The following is a 22,020-nucleotide window of genomic DNA, read 5'->3' on the forward strand; positions in this document are numbered from 1 at the left end:
CTGTTTTACATCCCCACCCACAGCACCCGACATGCAGGTTCACCTGCTGTTAGGCTGCTCTTCACTTTGAAACAAAAGTGAAACAGGTGCAAACCCAATCTCATGATGTATTAATAAACACAGCAATTCCGGCTGATCGTTTTCTTCCTTCATCACATCTTTCATTTTCTGAAATAGAATCTACTTTGTCAAAATCTGATTAATGAACCACCCTAACCGTATACATTGTCAGGATGTTGTATTTTCTTTTTAACAACAGGAAACACCAAAAATGTCCAGAATTATCTGATAATAACAGGTATAATAAATGGGTTAACTTATTTATTTTTTGCTTACTACTTTGGGGAGGGAAAAGTGGAGAAGTATAATTAAGTGTGACTGGGTCTCTTGATTTTATTTCATCCATTCTTGAAAGAATGCTAACTTTTCTTTGACCTCTTTGGCTGTTCAATCATACCTTATGCATACGTCTCTAAAAACATAGTTGGAAGCTAACAGAAAAGAGATCTCTTGTAGAAATCAACATTCACTACATTCACTAAAATCAGGGTTTAGGATGAAATCAAGTTTCATAATTCAGTGAAAGTCGTAGATTGCTAGCTAAAGAAACTTGAACCTGAAACCAAGTAGTCCATAATTAGGAAAATCAAGAGGTTACATAAAATGAAATGCTTCCTCTCATCTAAAGTGCCACTTTGTTGAAGGCTGCCTTTCTTCCCTGTTAGTGAAAACACTTATCTGTCCTGAGATACTGTCTCCATAATAAAAGAGCCTGGAGTAAAACCTGTCTTGTAGTTTGAACTTTGAAATCACTGCTAATAATTTTTCGAGACTTTTTAAAAATACAAAAGTTAAAAATTAGACAAAAATAAATATTTGTCTCGAAAAATATTTTATGAAAACTTTTATCCTGGCACTCAAGTGAATCCTAGTGGGGAGATGAGGAAGGCAGAGCAGAAGGGATCTCTGGGTTCAATTGTGATTACAAAAATTGTTTGAAAGGGAACTGCCATTGCTTGTAGTAGTTGATTTTCCATTTCCTTTTCCTGTACAACATTGATGTGCTCACTAAACTAACCTGCCAACTTTTAAGATGTAGACAAATTCATAGACACAAGAAATGATTTAGATACGCATTTTAAAAATACATAACAGGGCGGTGCAATGGTGGTTCTGTGACGGAATTCTCGCCTGCCATACCAGAAACCTGGGTTTGATTCCTGGAGCCTGCCCATGCCAAAAAATAAAAAAAATTAAAAAAATACATAGCTGGTACCTGAAGGAAAATGGGGACACACTTGCGTGATGAAATGTTAAGAAAAAAAGTATCCTGCTGCAAAGGAATTCTTGGGTTCGAATGCTAACTTTTCTTTTACCTCTTTGGCTGTTTGATCATACCTTATGCATACATCTCTAAAAACATAGTTGGAAGCTAACAGAAAAGAGATCTCTTGTAGAAATCAAGTTTAAATTTGGAAATGAATTTTTTGTGAACAAGTAAATAGCATCCATTGCTTGCTATAAAAGCAAACCAGTTAAGCCTTCAAGTAGGCAGCATAAACTTGACAGATCTAAGCATGAGGAACTGAGCAAAATAGCTCATGTGAAATTTAGATAAAAAGGAGTGATTAGGTGGGTGGAAAGAGATTTTGTGTTCTTAAAGTTGTTTGGTTCATTCTTCCTTTTCTTTTCTGCTATAATTCTACACCTCCTGGAATATCAACATGTTCTTTTCTGCTTAAGTCAAACTTGTTTTGTTTTCTTTTTCACCTGAAGCAGTGATGATGGCAGAGTTCAACTCTCCCCTAGAGCTCTTGTTAGAAGACACGTGTTTTGAACTCCTACAACTTAGTCACTGTACTTTCTTGGTAAATAGATTTCCTCTGACTCACGCTTCTCCTGCTGAACATTACTATATTTGTACAGAGATCTAAAAACTTGATAAGGGCAGGGTAATAAATGGAAAAAAATAAATAGTTAAGATCCCACAAATCAAACCATTGTAATTCACATGGAACTGCAATTTAAACTTTGCATGGGATTAACCCGATGTTTCATATATTTAGTTAGGGGCTGAGGGGTCAATAATTCAGCAGCTCTGTGTCTGGGTCAAGTCAGTGGTAATTTATCATCTTTACATATTATTTCATAGCTACACCACTTTGCCCTTTTAATGTACTGTAGCAAAAGAAGATGAGGGGTTTTGCTTTATTGTTTTAAAATTCGGGCAGTTTACTGCATAAATAGCATTGGCTTCTCTATATTCTGTTTAAGTTGATGGACCAAAACTTTCTTGTATTTTTTTAAAATTTGTTTTTAACCAATTCTGATCCAAAATGTTAGGCTTTAGGAGAGAAGGTGGTGCAGAGACTGAAGCAGCCAGAATAAGAATGAAATGGAAATGTTATAAATTATCTGGTTAATTTGATCGACTTAGATAAATGAGATGTATCCTACAATAATATTGTCTTGTGGGAGAAATGCCAAACTTCTACTGTATAAGGCAGAAGGTGAACAATTTGATCCAAATGATCTCACACTTGGTAACCCTGATTGCATTCCAACTCACCCCTCTATGGCTAGGGCTGTAATTCTTGAGCTTGATTACTGGCCAATGTTCCTAGTTGCAAAGAACAATGATCAAATTCCTGATTTATGGTCTATATTTATTTATTATGCTCATTTATTTCAGTAATTAACCCATGTAAGTATCAGTCAGCACCTTGGCCTGTTGTTTAAAGAAGGTAACTTCCTCTTTCGAAACATGAGATCTGTGATACTGGAGTGATTTGCAATTGAACAAAAAAAGAAACCCTCACCCATTCTTTTCAATATCAATGCATAACTTGCTATTTATAGAGATATTTAATCAATGTTGTAAAATAATCTGAAATAGAAACCAAAGTAGTGTTTATAATTTTATACCTTTGGAATTTTGGCTTATTGGGCAAGAAGAGGTCAGTTTTATCTTTATTAGCATCGTATAATAAAATAATATTTGAGTGCCTACAATGTTCTAGATACTACATAAATTAGATAAGAAATAATGTTTTTACTTTCAAGAAACTTTAATTAGAAATGAAAGCAGTTGAATAGAGAGACAGTAATTCTCTATTTGGTATTTTTCTTTGTTTCTCAATAGTCACATCCGATTTTTTAACAACAACAAAACACCTCCTTCGGTGAACACAGATGGTCTGAGTTTAGGAATCCATGCCTTATAAAGACATCGTTCATGATGTTCGGTAATCAGTGCAAAGGATGAAAAGCCAAAATACCAATATTCACTTTTTTTCTGCTAATGAATGCATCATCATAACAGAGCTATCATTTTAGCATTAAAATGTGAAAGAATGGATTGAGACATAAGCTATTATAAAGAATTAACCATAAAAAGATGGATAATAAAGTAGGGAAACTCACAGAGTACCGTAATCTGCTTTAAGAAAGTATTTCTAGCAGTGCTCCTTTAGACTGTCTCCCTATTTACCACTAAACTTTAGAAGCAGCTTTCTCCTCTGGCATTTGCACACTGTAGACAGCTTTCTCCTCAGCTTTCTCTTGTTTTAGATGGAGGGTTATCCCTGGTCTATTGTAGGAGTGCTAGATCAGAAGGCTTAAACTATTTGTCTCCTTTTTATAAAGCCCTCCTTCTAACCAGTTCAATGCTCCTTAGTCTTCTGTAATGTAGTATTTTCTAGATTCCTGCAATCACATGAGAAAATACTACATTTTGACCTTCAAAAACACTTTCATTATTCAAGTGCAGTAGGGACATTACGGTCTACTGTGTACTGATAGTTGTGTGTTAGGAGGTTGCACTCAGCTCCCCACCTTCCTGGGGCTGAGATGAGTTGGAAGAGCCCTACAGACTGGATTTTGACTACTCCTTTTTATATGATGAGCTTCTCTTTGTTTGAGAGTCTGGGTAACTTAGTAAGTTGCCATATTCCTCTAAGCCTTTAAAATGGCATTTAAACGCAGAATAAAACAGCAGGAAGATATCCTTACATTATTAGCTAAAAGTTGAAGGAAAGCAGAATGAATGAACCCAATGGCTGTTTGAAATTTAAAGAGAAATTATCTTAGACAAGAGGAGTGCAAGTCGGTTTGTAAAGGGCCTAAACTGTGGAATTGGGGCTTGATTTGGTAAACAAAAAAAAGTCCCTTCAGAGTCACATTCAAGTAGGGCTAAGAGGGATATGGGTGTCTAAACTCAGGCCGGCCCCCTTCCCTGGCCTCGTGGGATCATGAGGTGGCCTCTTATACTTTGGGGCTCCCATGGCCACAGTGTGGTAACTTTATCAGAGTCCTGCCTGCCATTCTCATGATCTGTTTGTGTCTAATTTACCCTATTAGAGCATAAGACATTGAAAGAAAGGATTATATTTTATTTTTATGTATCTGGTTTATTCATTTATTTTTCTGTCTTTGGATACTACCCAACACAGTGCTTGGCTATTTGTTGATTTTGTTTTCCATTTTGTGCCCACTGTAGACCAGGCACTGAATTGACACATTTGAAGACACAGTAAAAGAAACATGTTACATGCTCTCCAAGAAACCACGGTCCAGAGATGAACTTGAAGACCAACATAGAATAAGTGGTTTTTGTACGAACCCTAATGAGATCACAAAGCAAAATCTGGGGTGGTACATGGGAACGTTTTGCAATATACAGAAGTTTGATCTCAAAAAAGCACGTGTTAACATGTGCAAAGACACGGAGGGAAGAAAGAGTACTGGGGTGTCATAGTATGTACTAAAGTCGGAGTTGCTGAAGCATAAACTAGGAGAATGTTGTTTAACAATTATAACGTCTGGAGCACAAAGGACCATAAACCATATCAAGAATCCAGATGACATTTTATAGCATTTAGGAAGCCAGAGAAGATTCAGGAAATGAGGAGGGCATGGCCAAATTCATTTATAGAATGATGACTCTGGTGGCAAGAGCAGAAACACTGGACTTGTGGGGGATGCTGGGCAGCAAACTAAATGTAGGAAGACCAGTTGGGGACTGTTCTTGTCGTTATGATGAGATGAGATATATTTTCACTCTGCCAATCCATTTTGCATTAAGATTATATTAGTTTGATGCAGACTCTATGTGAGAATTTCCCAAGATATTTAAAATTTTTAATCTGTACTTCCAGTCTGTAAAGGTCCATCCTCATTTTGAATCTGAAGAAACTGAGGCTCACAGAGGTTGATGCTATGCAAAGACAGATTCACAGAGATTAATTTAATCTAACAAAGATGAAAGGACCTATGCAAGGTCACAAATCTCTTAGGTGCTAGTATTGAGATTCAAAGTAAGCTCTTGTACCAAAGCTTTATATACCACACCTGTGATACTTGCTTAACTGAGAGACAATGTGATTTACTGGAAAGGAGAATAGACTAAGTATCAAGAGACTTTTAACTGTTACTTTATCCCTCATTCGCTTTGACACCCTGATGAAGCCACTTCATTTCTATAAGCCTCAGTTCCTGTATCTATGTAATGTTCACACCTGTTTCCTCACGGTCTAATTCTATGATTCTATGAATTGGATTATGGACATTTAAGATGATCATTCCAGCAAATTTATTAGAGAGAGATGAGTAGGAAGAGTAAAAAGGGAACTGCATTCACTCAAGAGTGAGATGATGAAGGTGGTAGAGGAAATTCAAAAAGTACTAAATTTAAAAAACACTGTCATGAAAATATCCATAATTCTTAAGTTTGGCTTCCTCAGGAAAAAACAAATATTGAAATTAATTTCAAAGTTGTGGATAAAGGAGAGCATTTGGTAACTACTTTGAAAATGAGAGCATGGAGGAGGGATCCACTGTTAAGGAAGAAAGATTTGAAGATTTTTTTAACACATCAGTTTCAATCAATCAACCAACCAATCAATCAATATATCCAAAAGGATTTTCTCCTTGACAATTTACTGGATAAGAGATCACAAGGCTATAAAGATTTGGAGAAAAAAGTATCAAAAAGTGATACCTTTACGTGAGAATAAATTTCGTTAAGGAAGAAATATATATATAATGTGAAAATCAGAGAATTCTAATAGGGAGATTGATTTTTATTATCAAATAGCACACAATTACAGTTCCATCTCAAAGCCTTCTTGGGTTAGATTATCATGTCATTTTAACTGTGCAAATGTTGAATAGAATAGTCCATGCAACAACATACCTCAGGGGAGACTTCTGTAATTCCAAATTGAGATAAACTTTGATGTAAAACATTGATATTAAGTGAACGCAGCACTTCCTCAGATGGCAGAGCGTCTGAAATTCCTCTTTTTTGGTTTACAGGAGACACAAATAGTTCAACACTGTTCTTCTTTCCCTAGTAGAAGCAGATTATTTGTATATATAATAGGAGCATTCAAAACAACTTTTGGATATTTTCCCCTATTTTCTAGAAACCTTAAAAGTAAGGATTTTAGAATACTAAAAAGCATCTTGGAAATTACATTTATTACTTATTTTCTGGTATACTTAATATTACCAGTCCAAAGTCTGGTATCATCAAATGGCCTTTCGATTAGGTGGTACCTCAAGATTTATAATCTCATATTTTGCTGTTTGTTGATTTATTCTCCATTCTATTATGCAATTTTTGAAATATTATATTGTTCAGATATTCAGTGAATAATTCTGTTTAAATAAGCTGTTAAAATTCAAATAATAAAAATAAAACCTATACAATTATTAAGCATTAGCAATCTGTATAGTTTTCTTATAACTTGTATTAATTTGAAGGTTGGATTGGCTTAGAAGCTGATGCTGGTTGAGCTGTGAGGTCCTTTTCATGATTTATGATTCTATGTTCTTCATTTCAAATATATCACACTTCAGAAATCTATCCTTTGGGAGAAATGCATGCATGTAGTGGTATCGTCATACCTTCTTATTAGTTTTACCTCATTAACTGAAATGGAGGCAGAGGATTTCCTACCATAATTGATTGGCTGTGCCATCAAAAAAAAAAAAAACACACAGAAAAATGACATTGCCATTGATGGTTTCTTTTTATTACTTATAAAATTCACTTACTGTTAATTGGTCTCTTTTTTGGCACTTTTTTCTCATCCTAAAAAATTTTCTTTTAATGCAATTATTTGAAGTTCAGCCATGTATAAAATGGAATGTCAATTATCATTAGCAACCCAGAACAAACATTTTCTTGTCTGCAGGAAACAACAGACGGGGGCTAAATACTACTGACACGAAACATGTTTATAATAATTTAAATAGCTTATGACCTGGTAATAACAAGAGTAGGAATCGAGAACCTATTTTGTGCCTGATACTGCTATGTACCTTTAATGAGCTATCTCAGTGGTTGCAATACCCCCATGAGATAGGTATTATTATCTCCTGTTTATAAATGAAGAAATGGAGGCAGCTTGCCTGCGATCACACAGCTGGGACATGGCCAAGCTAGAAATCGAGCCCAGTCCTGTCTGTCTCCAAAGTGCATGCTCTTCGTCATCATGCTCTGCTGTCTCACATATGATCATAACCCTACTTAGTATAATGATTACTTTTGGAAACAGAAGTACATACAACACTCCTAGCATTCTTCTAGGATATGCATAGCCCTCACTGGGTGTGGCAGATTGGGCTCTCATTCCTGCCCAAAGCCATTCATGCTCATTAAATCTATATCCACAAAATCTATCTAATGTCTAAGTATATATAAAAAATTCTAGATCTAGAGCTATCATATCTATACTATCTAAATCTTTTCATTTCAGAAAGTGTGGGCTGGGTATAAACAACCTGGTTGAATTTTTCAGGACGTTAGGAAATGCTGTATTTCCTCTTCTATGGTTCTGAGTCAAAACTTTTTTTAACTGAAAACTTATTTAATCCCAGAAAATAGCTGACTCACAGAATAAGAGCTTTTATGGGAAATGAAATCACTCTTTTCCTACCCCCACCTCATGTTCCATCACACACATACACAAACAGAGAGAGAGAGAGAGAAATGAAAAGAAATAAAAACCCCAAACCACAACAAAAAGGAAATTCTTTTCCACAGCTGGGAATACAGAACCCAAGCGGGAGCAGGGAGAACGCATAGTCCTTGGATAAGCTCTCATTGCAGTGGAAATTAAGAAGAACAATTTAAAAACTGTAAAAATGATTCTGAAGTCCCTTTTCACATGAACCTTAGTGACTAGCTTTTTTTATGAAAAAGAAAATGGTCTGATTTGAGTTTGTCTTTTTTTTTTTGCCTTTGCCTGCTGCACTCACCCTTAAGTGCAGATGGGCACATGAGGCTGAATGCCATCAAGGCACCTGGACACTGAAGACATGGGGGAAAAAAGAGACATGGCTGATTGATAGGTCTAACGTTTATACATTCCTACCTCAGACACCCATCCACATTTTCCCTTGGCTTTTCAAGGCTCTGTTCCATATTCTATTTGGGCTGCCGTCCTCAAGGATTGGATGTTCTTTAATTTCTTTTTCAAAATCCCCTGCCATCTGCATTCAATATCCTTTATTCCACTGGTATACTTAAAAAGGTTTCAGTAGTACTGTTTAAAAATAGTGTCTTAACTGATACAGAAGATTTTACACTAAGGGGAAATATTTTGGCATTAGAGTCAGGTCAGTGAGCCAAGTATTTTGGGACCCTCTAATCCTGTCTATCAGGGTAGCTAGCCTTGAACTACAACCTGTATTGGCAAACTTCTGTAAAGGACCAGGTAGTAATATCTTAGGTTTTCATGACAGCTTGTCTGTTGAATCTACTCAACTCTGCCATGGTAGCCTGAACAGACCTACAGGTAAATGAATGGGTGTGACTTGTTACAATAAAGTTTTATTTAGGAAAACAGGTGATATGCCAGATTTGGCTCAGGCACTATAAAACTGTAGAACTATAAAAGTAATGGACTATTCCCAGTGCCTGCCCATGTAAAATAAAATTAAAAAAATAAAATAAAATAGAGATTATTCTAAAAAAAAAAAAAACCAAACCCAAAAAAAACCTACTGGACTAGATATAGCACGATCCTTTCAATAATAAAAATCAAAGCTTGTACTCTGGGAGTGTGGAATTCAGGCTGCTTACAATGAGACGGTTGATGTGAACTTGCTGGGGTAAGAGCCCTAAAGCTGCTGCCACTCCTTGGCGAAATATCCGAAGCAAGGTTATATTCAGTTTGTTTACATCCATCTGCAGTGTCTGGAAAAACAAAGAAGACAAGAAATTCAAATTACAGTTAGCCTTTGGGTTAGGACATTCAGTTTCTGACTGGTGACTGGCCACAACAATTTCTGTGACTATGATAAGCTGCAGACTCTGGTGCTTTATTACGTTTGTAATGGAGAGCCAATCATAGGGAACTTTCATATGACATTCATGGACATATACATGGTACATTGTATCATTTTTTTCAATTTTTCCAGTTACTATAAATAACATAAAGGAATGACAACATCCTAAAGAGTCTCATTGAAATGTGTGTTGGTTTATTTTGCTTTAGCTCAGGTCCAGAAGACAGAATGGAATCTGCAGCTGTTATGGGTTGACCTTTGTTCCCTAGAAAGAGTTCTTCCTCCGGGTTCCGTGAATGTGACCCTATTTGGAAACAGGGTCTTCGAAGATGAGATTAGTTGGGATAACACCAAACTGGGATTAGGGTGGGTCCTAATCCAATTGACTGGCATCCTCATAAGAAGAGGGAAAGTTGAACACAGAAACCGACACAGGAGGAAAGAATGCCATGTGATGATGGAGGGAGAGATTGAGTGCTGCAGCTGCAAGCCAAGGAATGCCAAGTTTTGTGGCAAACCACCAGAAGCCAGGAAGAGGCAAAGCAGGACTCTCCCCTACAGCCTGCAGAGGAAGCAGGGCCCTGCTGACACCTAATTTTGGAGTTCTAGCCACCAGCATTGTGAGGCAATATATTTCTGTTGTTCTAAGCCACCAAGTTTGCATATTTTGTTATGGCAGCCCAAGGGAACTCAGACAGTGGCGAAGCACATTTCCATGATCTGATTGAAGGGCACTATTTTTTTTTTTTTTTTTTTGTCTTTTAAAAAGGGGAATTTATAAAGTAGCAAATTTACAGTTCAAAGGCTTTGAAACTGTCCAAATTAAAGCAAGTCTATAGAAATGTCCAATAAAAGGCATCTGTTGGTTCAAGAAGGCCAGTGACATGATTGAAGGGCATTTTAAATTTGTGTTTACACAGTTACAGAGATGAAAATGCTCATAAGTTTGATACTACCAGACTGGACAGTCTCTTTATATGGTGACTAGCAGCCAGCACAAAGCAAAAGAATTAGGTGCAATAGTATATTTCCAAACTCTCATAAAGTAGCCAATGGTACTAATGATTTGGTCTGAGTTCATTCCTACTCAATTGTTTGGGCAGACATTTAATTTTCAGATTTGTTTTTAAAATAAAAGTAACCAAAGATTAAAAAATTCCTAAAATACAAATGAAATTGTGATATTAATAGCATAGCCTTAATTTAAGGAGTGAATGCAACTACTGTATTTGAACCATGAACCAGTTTACTATTTATTTTCAAAAAAGGCATCAGAAGCATTTAAGACAGGCATTTTGCAAGGTGGGAAAACCAAATCTTTATATATTTCTTATATTCTTAGGATCCTTAGTTTACTAACTTGACCTTAGAAGGTAATAGATGGTATTACATCTGCTCTATAAAATGAGTCATACTTTATACGTACTCTGATGAAGAGAATTGCTTACAGGTATAACCTACAATGGTGTAGGAACTCTCAGAGGACCTTCTTCAAGATTTGGTAATGGATAGTGGTGTTGGTAGCACAACATTATGAATATAATTAAAAACACTGAAATATATACCTAAATGTGGTTAAAAGGGGGAAGTGTTAGGTTGCATATATAGTAATAGAATAAAAAATTTTAAAAAATTCTATGGCACTGCAGTACACAAATAGTGAGCCCCAAGTTAAACCATGCACTATAATTAATTATACAATTACAAAAATGTGCTTTTGACAATTATGATAAATATATCACACCAATGCAAGGTGTTAATAATAGGGTGGTGTTCTAATTTGCTAGCTGCCAGTATGCAACACACCAGAGACAGATTGGCTTTTAATAAAAGGGGATTTATTTTGTTAGTTCTTCAGAGGAAAGGTAGCTAACTTTCCACTGAGGTTCTTTCTTATGTGGGAAGGCACAGGATGTTCTCTGCCGGCCTTCTCTCCAGGCCCCTGGGTTCCAACAACTTTTCCCAGGGTGACTTCTTTCTGCATCTCCAAAGGCCTGGGCTGAGCTGCAAGTGCTGAGATGAGGAACGCCAAGCTGCTTGGCTGTGCTACGTTGTGTTCTCTCATTTAAGCTCCAGTCAATTAAGTCAACCGTCATTCATTGCAGCAGGCACACCTCCTAACGGACTGCAGATGTAAATCAGCAACAGATGAGGTTCACCCACCATTGGCTCATGCTCACAGCAACAGAACTAGGTGCCTTCACCTGGCCAAGTTGACAACTCAATCTAGCTACCACAGGTGGTATATGGGAATTTTGCACTGTATGCATAATTGTTCTATAATCCCACAATTTCTCTAATAATTTTTTTTAAAAAGGTCAAATGATACTTCTCAAGAGTTTATAGTCTCATTAGTAAATAATACATCCTCTATACATAAAGACAATATAGATTGGATAGATTGGTACAAAATAAGTGACTGGAAACTGGACAAAATGCCTAATGCCTTAGGAATCAGAGATTGCTGGGGAAGTCAAAAGAGGTGTAATGTAAAGACCAGATAAAAGGGTGGAACCAGCTGAAGCTGCAGACCAGATATTCATCTTAGGGTCTTTTTATGCTTGTACTGGGATAAGTCATAAGGTTTGGGGTTATGTTAAGGAGCTGGGACTGGACTCCTCGCAAAACACTGGAATCCAGAAAAAAACCCAGAAACTTTCCAAAACTCTGCACAGGTTGGTGCAATGATGGTTCGGTGGTAGAATTCTTGCCTACCATGCCAGAGACCCAGGTTTGATTCCTGGAGCCTGCCCATGCCAAAAACAAAAAACAGAAAACAAAAAAACTCTCTCATAACAGCCCAAGTACAGGGCATAAATTGCTTCTGAAGAGGAGGAAAAGTGAATTATACTGGGACTAGGTACAGAAACCACATCAACACCATCCATAATGCTATTTTTCTTGGTTACATAAAAATCATCAAATGGTAAACAATTGCTTACTATATCATTCTCTATACTTCTCTATAGTCTAGGAGTGTTTCCATATATAAAAATAGAATTTAATACAAAAAGTAAGACTGAGGGAGTAGGCTTTGGAAAAGCAGTGGTGAGGAAAACAATGTTACACTTTTAAACATGCTTTATGGAGTCACCTGGCAGACCCAGGAGATGAGAAAAACTCAGTCTACCTGGTGGTTCTCAGAAACAGAAGCTTTGTCTCACCTAGCAGCTTGCTTTCTGTGATGTGAGGGTGTGTGACCTGCTTTAGGTACGAAACGCTGCATTTTGGAGACTACTCTCTTTCATTTTTTAGACCAAGGATGGTTCCTGGAGTCGTTAAAACAGTGCGGGGAACCACTGACTGCTGGCTCAACAGTAGTGTTTGTCAGGTAGGGCAGGCAGACGGGCACACTTCCTGATTCCCACGGGACAGGATTTGGAGCCAACAGTCCTTGCTGGGAACTGCAAGTCAAGAGAATTGTGAACACACTGGAGATCTCAATTCCCAGGGCCATGATTAACTTGAGGCTTGTAACTGTGGAAACAGTGTTCAAGTCTAAGTTCCTTGGACTGAAATGCTAAACGGGAAGTAAAATGAGAATTCAAGAATAAAAATCGCTTGAAAGGGTAACTTTCCAAGTAGGTAAAAGCAGTGCATTAGAAGTGGAAATTTAGACTATCCAACTAACGGCAAGAAGCAAGTTGAAGTAATCAGTTAATTTATACCAAACTCATCTGCTTCATTGCAACAAAAACATCTGAATAATTTGTCTCAGATCTCTGCTTGCTTGCCTGTGAAATGCTGGATTGATTTCACAGTGTGTGCACATATTTCTGACTATCTTATATAAAATAGTGGTTCTAAATTATAGTGCAAACAGATATATATGCATTTGAGGGCCTAAGATGTGCCAGACATTATATATGAGTACAATTTAAGAAAAGATTCCCAGACAAAATGAGAATTTCATTTCAGACAAAATGAAAGGATATGACTTCCTGCAGTTACAGGATATATGCCAGCTCTTTCCTTCTGGATAGAGTCTAGAAATGCACAGCTTCTCATCTTATTATGTGAAATTATAATGGTTATGATAAAATAAAAATTTCCATGGCAATATCACCATATCACAGCTTTAAAGTTACCATATAACAGTGTAAGATATATTTTGGTCTGTATTCTAAACCCATTTGGTTATTTCTATCACTTAGCATAGAAAATGATTTAAGTTTTTAATTTCAAAGATATTAAAATATTCTTTTCAAAGGCTAATGTCAAGTCATTTTGCAATAGTATATAATACAGTTACTACTATACAAGAACAATTGAGTATTTTTATTAATAGAAATAAACAAACATACAGAAAATATTAACATATTCAAAAATTCAAAGATTTTAAACTCCATCTATATTTAAATGTATTAAGAGGTGCCAGAGCAAAACTCTTTACTTGAGACCTGGCTTCCTACCTTCTCTTCCTGCCCAAAGAAATATCATTCTGTATAAGACTCACTTTCTTTGGTTACCTGACATTCTACATAGCTGAAGGCTATGGATAGATACAAATCAGGCCAAAGGTATTCACTAAAACGCGACAATTGAATTTAGTCATGGGTACTGTGTGTGGGCCCTAAGTATGTGATTGGCTGTAGTTATTTATTCTTAAAGGCTGGATTATTTTTACCTGGGAGATGGTGCAAGTTTCTAAACACTAGTCCCATCCTGATGTACTTAGGTAGCCTGGCCTGTCACCTGGCCATAACAGTAAGAGTCAAGACCACACCCAGTGGGTTCCATTAGCGGGCAGAAGAGAAATGTCCTTAAAACACTGAGAGAAGTGCTGCCTCAATTCCCAACAGCCATGAAAGGACCCTACTTTCTTAAGGACCAGCAGAATGCCTTCCACCTTTTTCTAACTTTAATGTGTGCCATTGCTACCTGGGATGATCACAAACTTTATCTCTGAGTCCATTCTCAGCTAAGGAGCCTTCTCTTTTCGGCCAGAGTTTGACAACAGATTTCTACGAACAAAAGCAACTGTTCCTCAGTCTACAGCTTTAAACTGAGCAGAAAACCCTAACTTGTCAGAGATCTTTTATACTATTAACCTCCTCATTTGTCCTCTGCTACCACTTTCATGCTAATGCTTTTTATTTCCATATTTCACTTTATCGCCTTCCTGGGAGTTGTCCATCTGCTTCTCTCTACCTAAATGTTCCACTTACACTCAACTTTACCTTTTTCTCTCTTCCCATTCTCAACCAAATTTATTTTTCCTTCTATATTTTATTCAGTGGAATGAAATGCCATATTTGGGAGTCATTCTGACTCCTTTTTCCTCTCCCCCCACTTCACCAAACATCCGATTAATACCCAAAACCTGCTGCTCTACCTTTGAAATATCTCTTGAATGCTGAACCCATCTTCCCTCATCTGTACTTCCACCACCTTGGTTCAGATTACCACCATGGCTGCCTCGATTATTTCAACAGGATCTTAAATGAGCTGTACACTGAGCTTCCCAAGGTCTCTATTTCATTCCCCATATGGACATCACAGATCTTCACCAAATGTTAACCCAATTAAGTCACTTCCCTGCTCAAAATACTTTGAAGACACACCTCACTTTCTAATGAATGGTCCTAACTCCTCTGTTCACAACAATTGTCCTGTCCTTCCAGACTTACCTCCCATCTCTCCCTACTGTGCACATTATAGTCCTAAGATTTACTATACATATAGAACTCTTTCACATTTTGTGTCAGAGTGTGTGAGGATTGCTGGATTAACTTTTTTCTTTATCATTGGAGACTCATTCCCTTCTCTCTCTTCCTTCTTGTTTAGCTTGTACTTTCAGTTCTCCAATTGTACTTCTAGGCTAGATATTAGTAATTTTTTGTTTGTTCGTTTAAATTTTTATCATAAAAATTTTATGCTTATTATAAAAAATTGAGGTACCAAAAGATACATGGTGAAAAGTGAAAGTATACTTGTCTCCTTCTAATCTTGCACTCCAATTCTCAGAAATAACACTACTAAGCATTTCTTGTGTATATTGACAAATATTTTCTATGTATATATTATATAAAAATAATACGTGTCTATGATATGCCACATGTCTGCTAAATGCAAATGGGATAAAACTACATATATTATTCCATTACTTGCTTTTTAAAATTTACTACTATATCTGAAGTCTACTTTTTATTTATAAGATCCACTACCATAGAATATTATGTTTTGATTCCTGCCTACTAATTTCTTACTTTTAAGAGGTTATTTAATAGATTAGCTTATTCTAATTAGTTTTATTATTTTGACAGATCCAGATATGCTCTACTGCTTTATTTTATGTTTTGTTTTTTCATACTTGTCAGTTTCCTGTCTTTTGCTATATTCTTCTATTTGTTGTTTTCTACATTTTTCTATTAGTGTTTATAACATTAAATAACACATAATATATTTAAACCTTTCTTTCTTGATTTTAAAACTTTAGAAAGTATTTATTAGCTCCCTGCTATGAAAAATGAAAAAAAATATTTATACCTCTTCCCGCCAATTTTCCTCAATACTTTCCATTTTTTTGTAATTATAGTGTATTGTTATATTTATATGGTTACACTTTGGTAACACATCACATTCTCTATAATAGAGGCTACTCACCAAACCTGTTTTGTCTTTCTGGAAGCATGTCCTTTCACAAGGGTGGAGCCATTTGAGGCAGTTGAGAATGAGGATGCCTTCTCCACTCTCTTTCTCTTTCTTCTGCCTACAACCTGGATGGTTCCAGAGTGACCCTAACCTGCGTTGAAAACAGTGGGCTACCCAATGGAAGAAGGTTGGGTCCCGGGTCACTGCATGAAGCAGATGCCCTGACCTAACAATCCTCATTAAAAAGTGACATGAGTTAAAAAATAATTGTTCAGTGTGTTGTCACTGAGACAGTGGGATTGTGCTAGCATTATTTACACTGATGAATACATTCTGTAACTCTAAATTCTGAAGTTCTACATTACTGGTTAGATACTGAAAATGATTTCAGTGCTCATGATCAATTTTTTTTTGAAGGATGTCACTGTTCCTGAACTTTAAATTTTGACATATCTCTTTGACATTCATGAGATATGTCAAAATATAACTGAACTTCATTATCAAATAGCTTCTTTCAAGTAGGGTTCATGAGTACTATATTTCCTGAGGCTTCATATTTTTGAGAATGCACTTATTGTATTGTCAATAATAAATAATAGCTTGGCTGGGTATTAAATTATTGAATCTTTATTTTATTTTTCACCTTCAAGCTCTTTTGCTATTATTCCAGAGCCTTCTGGCATTGAATGTTGCTCTGAAAAATACTCCAGCCTGAGGCTGGGCTGTCTTGTAGGTAGCTTGTTTTTTTCTGCCTAGAATCTCATAGGAACCTTTGTTTATCTTTAAACTTAAAAAAAAACAAAAAAACTTTAGACTCCCTTGGGTTGATAGTTCCTGGAGTGAGGTATGCCCTTTCATTCTACAGATTCCAGAATCTTTATTTCAGAGATATTTTCTCCTATTAAACATTTGAATAATTTATCTCCTACATATTTTGGTCTCATCTCCAAAGTTACCAGTTATGCAATTTGTATTCTTTCGTTGTCTTTCTTTCTAACTACTTTATTTAATTTATTTTTTCTAACCACTTTTGCCTTTATTTAACTGAAGTTTTCTCAGAGCTACCTGTCATGTCAAGAAGCTATTCTACTTCTTTTGTTTCTAATGTGTTTTTAATTTCTGTAATGTGTTTTATTTTTATCTTCACTTATTTTCTGAGTTTTGTCAGCTTAGTATTTGTGATGCCCTAGACAAGATATACTCTCTCTTAACTGTTTCAGACAGGTAGTGACAAATTTCTTTTGTTTACAGTTTTTGCTCTTTTGCATTGGGTTTAAATCAATTTTTTTCAAAGAGTTCAGCATCTTTTTGTCTCTTAAAACCCGGCAATGGCTTTCTATTCTATTTAGGGTTAAATTCAGTTACCCTGACCTATAAAGTCCCACTTGATCTGGCTCTGTTACTTCTCAACTGTCACATCCCTCCCTCAAACAACTCTGTCCTTTCTCCGGCTTCTCAGATAAGCCCTGCATGTTTTTAATTTATGGCTTAAAGATCAAGATGATTGTATGACTGGCTCCTTCTGTTTTTTTTAGCTCTTATTTAAATGACACCTCCTCAGTGATGCCTTCCCAGCTCTGCCCCTCGCTGTCACAGCATCCTGTTTCATTTTTCTACCTCTTATCACCATCTGACATGTTTTCGCTTATTTATTTATTATATGTATATGTATCCCTTTACTAAAATGTGGCTCCATTGCCATGGGACCTTGTCAGTCTGACACATGGTAGGTATTTAATAGATCTTTGTGAAATGAATGAATACATGAATCATCATAATCAACCAGGCATAGTTATTAAGTCAAGACTCTTCATTTAGATGGTTAGGCTCAGAAGGCTTACAAAATGAGGGTTTTGTTCTTGAGGAGATTATATTTTAAGTATGTCTAATCATTAAAAAAAACACACAGAATTTATTTTAAAAATTTATATTTGATTTTTAATTAACAAGTCCCTCATATTTTACTACTATGCTCTTTAGGAAGGAAAAACCTCATCTTATTAACCTATTAAAGCCCATTTCTAGTAAGTTACTTCAATATGTTTTCTGAATTATATAATACGGTGGTTGTAAATTGAGCTAAGACTTAGCCAGTGTATCTATTTTCTGTAACTAACTTGAGTGTTTTAAACTTTATTCTTCTAATTATAAAAAGTAATTATGCTCATATGTAAGATTTAGAAAATGCAAATAATTAGAAAAAGAAACAATTATACATAATCATTTACCCTATCACCCTGAGAAAATGCTGTGATGTTTTTAGCATTTGCTTGTTTTCTGATATATAGTTAATATAATACTACACGAATATCTATAGCAGATGCATGTATGTATAGTTACATATACCCATAGGCATCATACAAATATATATCCATTTCAATGTGGTGCTATAATTATCATATTTCTATGACTTTCATCTAGCCATGATGTGAGGAAGAGACACCCGCTCCTCACTCCTGATGTGTAGTAGTAGTTCCTAAAAAGTAACACTTCTGGATCCTTCCCCTTCCTGGTGTCCCCAGGGAATGGAAAGTGATACATGTGATCGGCGAGTTTGGAAGATACAGGGCATGTGTAACTCTGGGTCTTCCTTTTGGGTTCTGTCTGCCCATAAAGAGCTTGTCCTCTGTCCTCTGTTCTTACTTTTTTAAGAAAGAAAATCTTCCTTCTTTTTTCTTCATTAATAATCTTTTTTCTTTCTTTCTGTAAATCATTCTATTTTTTCTTTCTTTTCAATATTCGCAGTTCTTAGTTCTTTTCTTGGTCTGGTTGCATTAGGTAGACTCTCCAGAATGGTGTAAATTTTGAAAGCAGATATCTGAATCTAGGCATGCTGCTGGGGTTTTACCATCAGCTGTAATGTTTGCTGTTATTCTGATACTCTCACTCATGTCAAGGATGGTTTCCTCTGTTCAAGTCCATTACTTTAAAAAGCAAGAAATAGATGTTTAATTTTATCAAATGAATTCTCAAACTATTTCTGATGTGACTATTTTCCTCCTTTATGAAATGGATTGCAGTAATATATCTCTAAATGTTCCTAAGATTCAGCGCCTTGGAATTACTAAAATAAAACCACTTGGTAACGTGTTGTTTAACATCTACTGGCTTTAATTTTCTAAGATTCCTAATAAAAGGTTTTTTCATCTGATCAATTTTCGTGGACTTGTTTTTTTTTTTTTTAACATGCGCAGGCACTGGGAATCGAACCCGGGTCTCTGGCATGGCAGGCGAGAACTCTGCCTCAGAGCCGCTGTGGCCTGCCCTCATCTCATCAGTTTTCTTTGTTCATTTCATAATTCTCTAATTCTTTGAAAAGTTTTCATACTACTACCAGTTTGCTGCTATCACTCTTAAAATTTCAATGAACATTAAAATTTCTATTGTATTTCTCTGTCAATTTCATGAATTATTGCTAAGAACTTCCCTTTCCAGCACATCCTTCCTAAGACGCAGCCTTCAGTGAGTTGTAGCTTTATTTCTCTTTTTCCACTTCCCAGCTGTTGAAGCCATCTGGAATTGTAACTGGAGTTAACATCATTGCTGTGTTGCTATTATTTGCCTTTATGTGTTTTCTAATAATTCCTTCATATGTGAACCTTTGCAATTTGGTATCAAGAATGAATCAGAATTTATTGATCTTATGCGTTTCATTTTTTTTGCTGCTTCTTAAATATGGTGCCTATCACATTTTCAATTTAAGAGAAGTTGTAGGCTTACAGAAAAAGCATGCATAAAATACAGAGCTTCCATATACCACTTTATTATTAAAATCTTGCATTAGCATTTGTTACATTTGATGGAAACATACTTTTCTAATTGTACCATTAACTTTAGTCCATGATTTACATCAGGCTTCACAGTTTGTGTTGTACAGTCTTTAGTTTTTCTTTTTAAAATTGTTCTAGTAACATATATACAACCTAAAATTATTCCTTTAACTACATTCAAATATATGCTTCAGTGTTATTTTTTATGTTCTACATGGTGATGCTATCATCACCACCATCCATTACCAAAACTTTTCCATCAACTCAAATCAAAACTCTGTAAAATTTAAGCTTTAACTCCCTATTCCCTACTCCAGCCCCTGAAAACCTATATTCTAATTTCTGACTTTATGAATTTGCTTATTCTAATTATTTAATATCAGCAAGATCATGCAGTATTTGTCCTTTTGTATCTGGATAATCTCTCTCTCAACGTGGTGTCTTCAAGATTCATCCATGTTATCAGATGTATCAGACCAAAGGCTGAATAATATTCCATTGTACGAATATTTTGCACTTGATTTGTCCATTCGTTGGTTGATGGACACTTTGGTTGCTTCCATCTTTGGCAATCACGAATAATCCTGCTATGAATATTGGTGTACAAATATCTGTTCGAGTCCCTGGTTTCAATTCTCCTGGCTTTATACTTAGTAGGGGGATAGCCAGGCCATGTGGCAATTCTATACTTTAATTTCTTAGGAACCACCAAATTGTCTGGCTTGCTTTTGCCACATGACAGAGTAAGCTAAGTCTGTCCCTACTGGAGAGGGCTTTGGTGCTGGCTGTACCTGTGTGGGTAAATCTGCCTAGCAGTCAGGGAAATCTACCATTGTCATGCTCCTAAGTCACATCTCCAACAGCTCTATCAACAACGAAGCTGACCTTTTGACCTTATCTAGCCTGCTCCCTCTCTTTCTCAGTGGGTTCAACACTCAGGCTGAACACATGGCACCATAAAGTTAGTCATTAAAAAAAAGAAAGTTCTAAAATCTGTTATTGTTACTTGTCTTTCAATTCAGCATGGGTATTTACAGAGGTAAAAGGGCCAGAGGAAAATCTATGTATGTGGTACAGTGGATGTCAGGAGCTGAGATTTTCCAAAAGAGGATTGGCAACATTACCAGATGCTGCCAGATGGTAAGAAAAATGAAGAACTAAGAAAATGTCGCTGGATTCATTGATGAGGAAGTAGCCCGAGATGCAAGTCTCAAAATGTGACCCACGGTCCACTGTGAGGCCCAGTGAGGCCGAAGGAGTCCTCATTTGAAAGTACAGGTTCATTGAGTAACAATTACGGGTACATTATGTACGATTTCATAGACCCTCTTTTATGCCAAAAGGCTACTTAATAAAGTTTAAAAGATTAGTATGATGCAATATTCAAAAACCAAAATCAAGGTGTTATTAATATATCACTACAGTGTTAAGAAGTGAGCACATGGTCAACAAACAGGTAGGACACTAAGACCAGTTTTTTGCTGAGGACAAATGAAGAAAGACAAGTGATTCATAGACAGAAAATTTTTTTCCCCCAGATAGTTAGATCTTTGACATTTGTACTAGAGCAATGTTAGTCAGATGACTTAATCTTTCTTCTAAAGATCTCTATGCTAGCATTGAGCTACCCTACCCCTTTTCAATACATGAAGTAACGGTGCTAGAATTATGGTAACAGTAATGTTTTTGAGACATTTTGAAAACAACTGCAATTTCAAGTTTGTTTCTTGTGTATTTGCTCTATTGTAGTTATGGATGCCTAGAGCAATCGATCATCAAATAAAACAATGTATGAAAGAGTATGTGAAGATTGAGAGTGAATGAGGAAAGGTATCTACACTCATGTTTCGAAAAGGTACGATGTTCTGGTCTAGGAAAACTCAGGAGTTTCTTGAATTATGTGCTCATGTACTTAGCTTTTGCCTACTCTGTTTCCAACATTGCTACTAGTATGAATTAGTTTAATTTGGTGCATTTTGAATATTTTTAGTTATTTTTATAAATTCAGCAATGTAACTTTAAATCATATCATTAAAACAAATTATTTCATTATTTTGGGAGGAATATTTAAATTAAGCTCTTTAATATCCTATTAAAATAAGAATAAATTGAAAAGTTATGATATTCCGGCAAATTGGCACATTCACATAATTTGGACAAAATTAAGCCTTGTCAAAAGACAAATAACACACTTTGTTTCTTCTATTACTTTTACTTATTGTTACACAATACATAAGTGCTCCATTACTTAAGGATGTGGGAATCGGAAGGAAAAAAACAGGGCTAGGACGGGGCAGATACAAAATTCTTAAATGTAGGCATATGTAATAAAAATCTAGCAAGTTTTGTATTTGTTGTA

At 35.9% G+C, this 22,020-nt stretch overlaps 1 protein-coding gene and 1 long non-coding RNA gene across 3 annotated transcripts in view; one reads left to right on the plus strand and one right to left on the minus strand.

Annotated features, from left to right (window-relative positions):
* The window catches only part of PTPRR (protein tyrosine phosphatase receptor type R), a 137,393-nt gene extending 128,110 nt beyond the window's left edge, over positions 1-9,283 (minus strand). Inside the window, exons 1-2 of one of the 2 annotated variants that reach the window (XM_077111433.1) lie at positions 9,092-9,282; positions 6,194-6,349 (exon numbers count right to left, since the gene is read on the minus strand). In XM_077111433.1, the coding sequence (XP_076967548.1) occupies positions 6,194-6,349; positions 9,092-9,196 (261 nt within the window). In that variant the 5' untranslated portion in view covers positions 9,197-9,282. Of the gene's footprint in view, positions 1-6,193; positions 6,350-9,091 lie in introns of both variants that reach the window. The other variant, XM_077111434.1, reaches the window with a different exon arrangement.
* The window catches only part of LOC143642706 (uncharacterized), a 64,623-nt gene that overhangs the window by 38,592 nt on the left and 4,011 nt on the right, over positions 1-22,020 (plus strand). The window contains exon 2 of the long non-coding RNA XR_013155816.1: positions 21,411-21,516. This is a non-coding gene — a long non-coding RNA (uncharacterized LOC143642706). The remainder of the gene's footprint in view (positions 1-21,410; positions 21,517-22,020) is intronic.

This window comes from Tamandua tetradactyla, chromosome 7, assembly GCF_023851605.1.
Source record: "Tamandua tetradactyla isolate mTamTet1 chromosome 7, mTamTet1.pri, whole genome shotgun sequence".
NCBI classification, from domain to species: domain Eukaryota; kingdom Metazoa; phylum Chordata; class Mammalia; order Pilosa; family Myrmecophagidae; genus Tamandua; species Tamandua tetradactyla.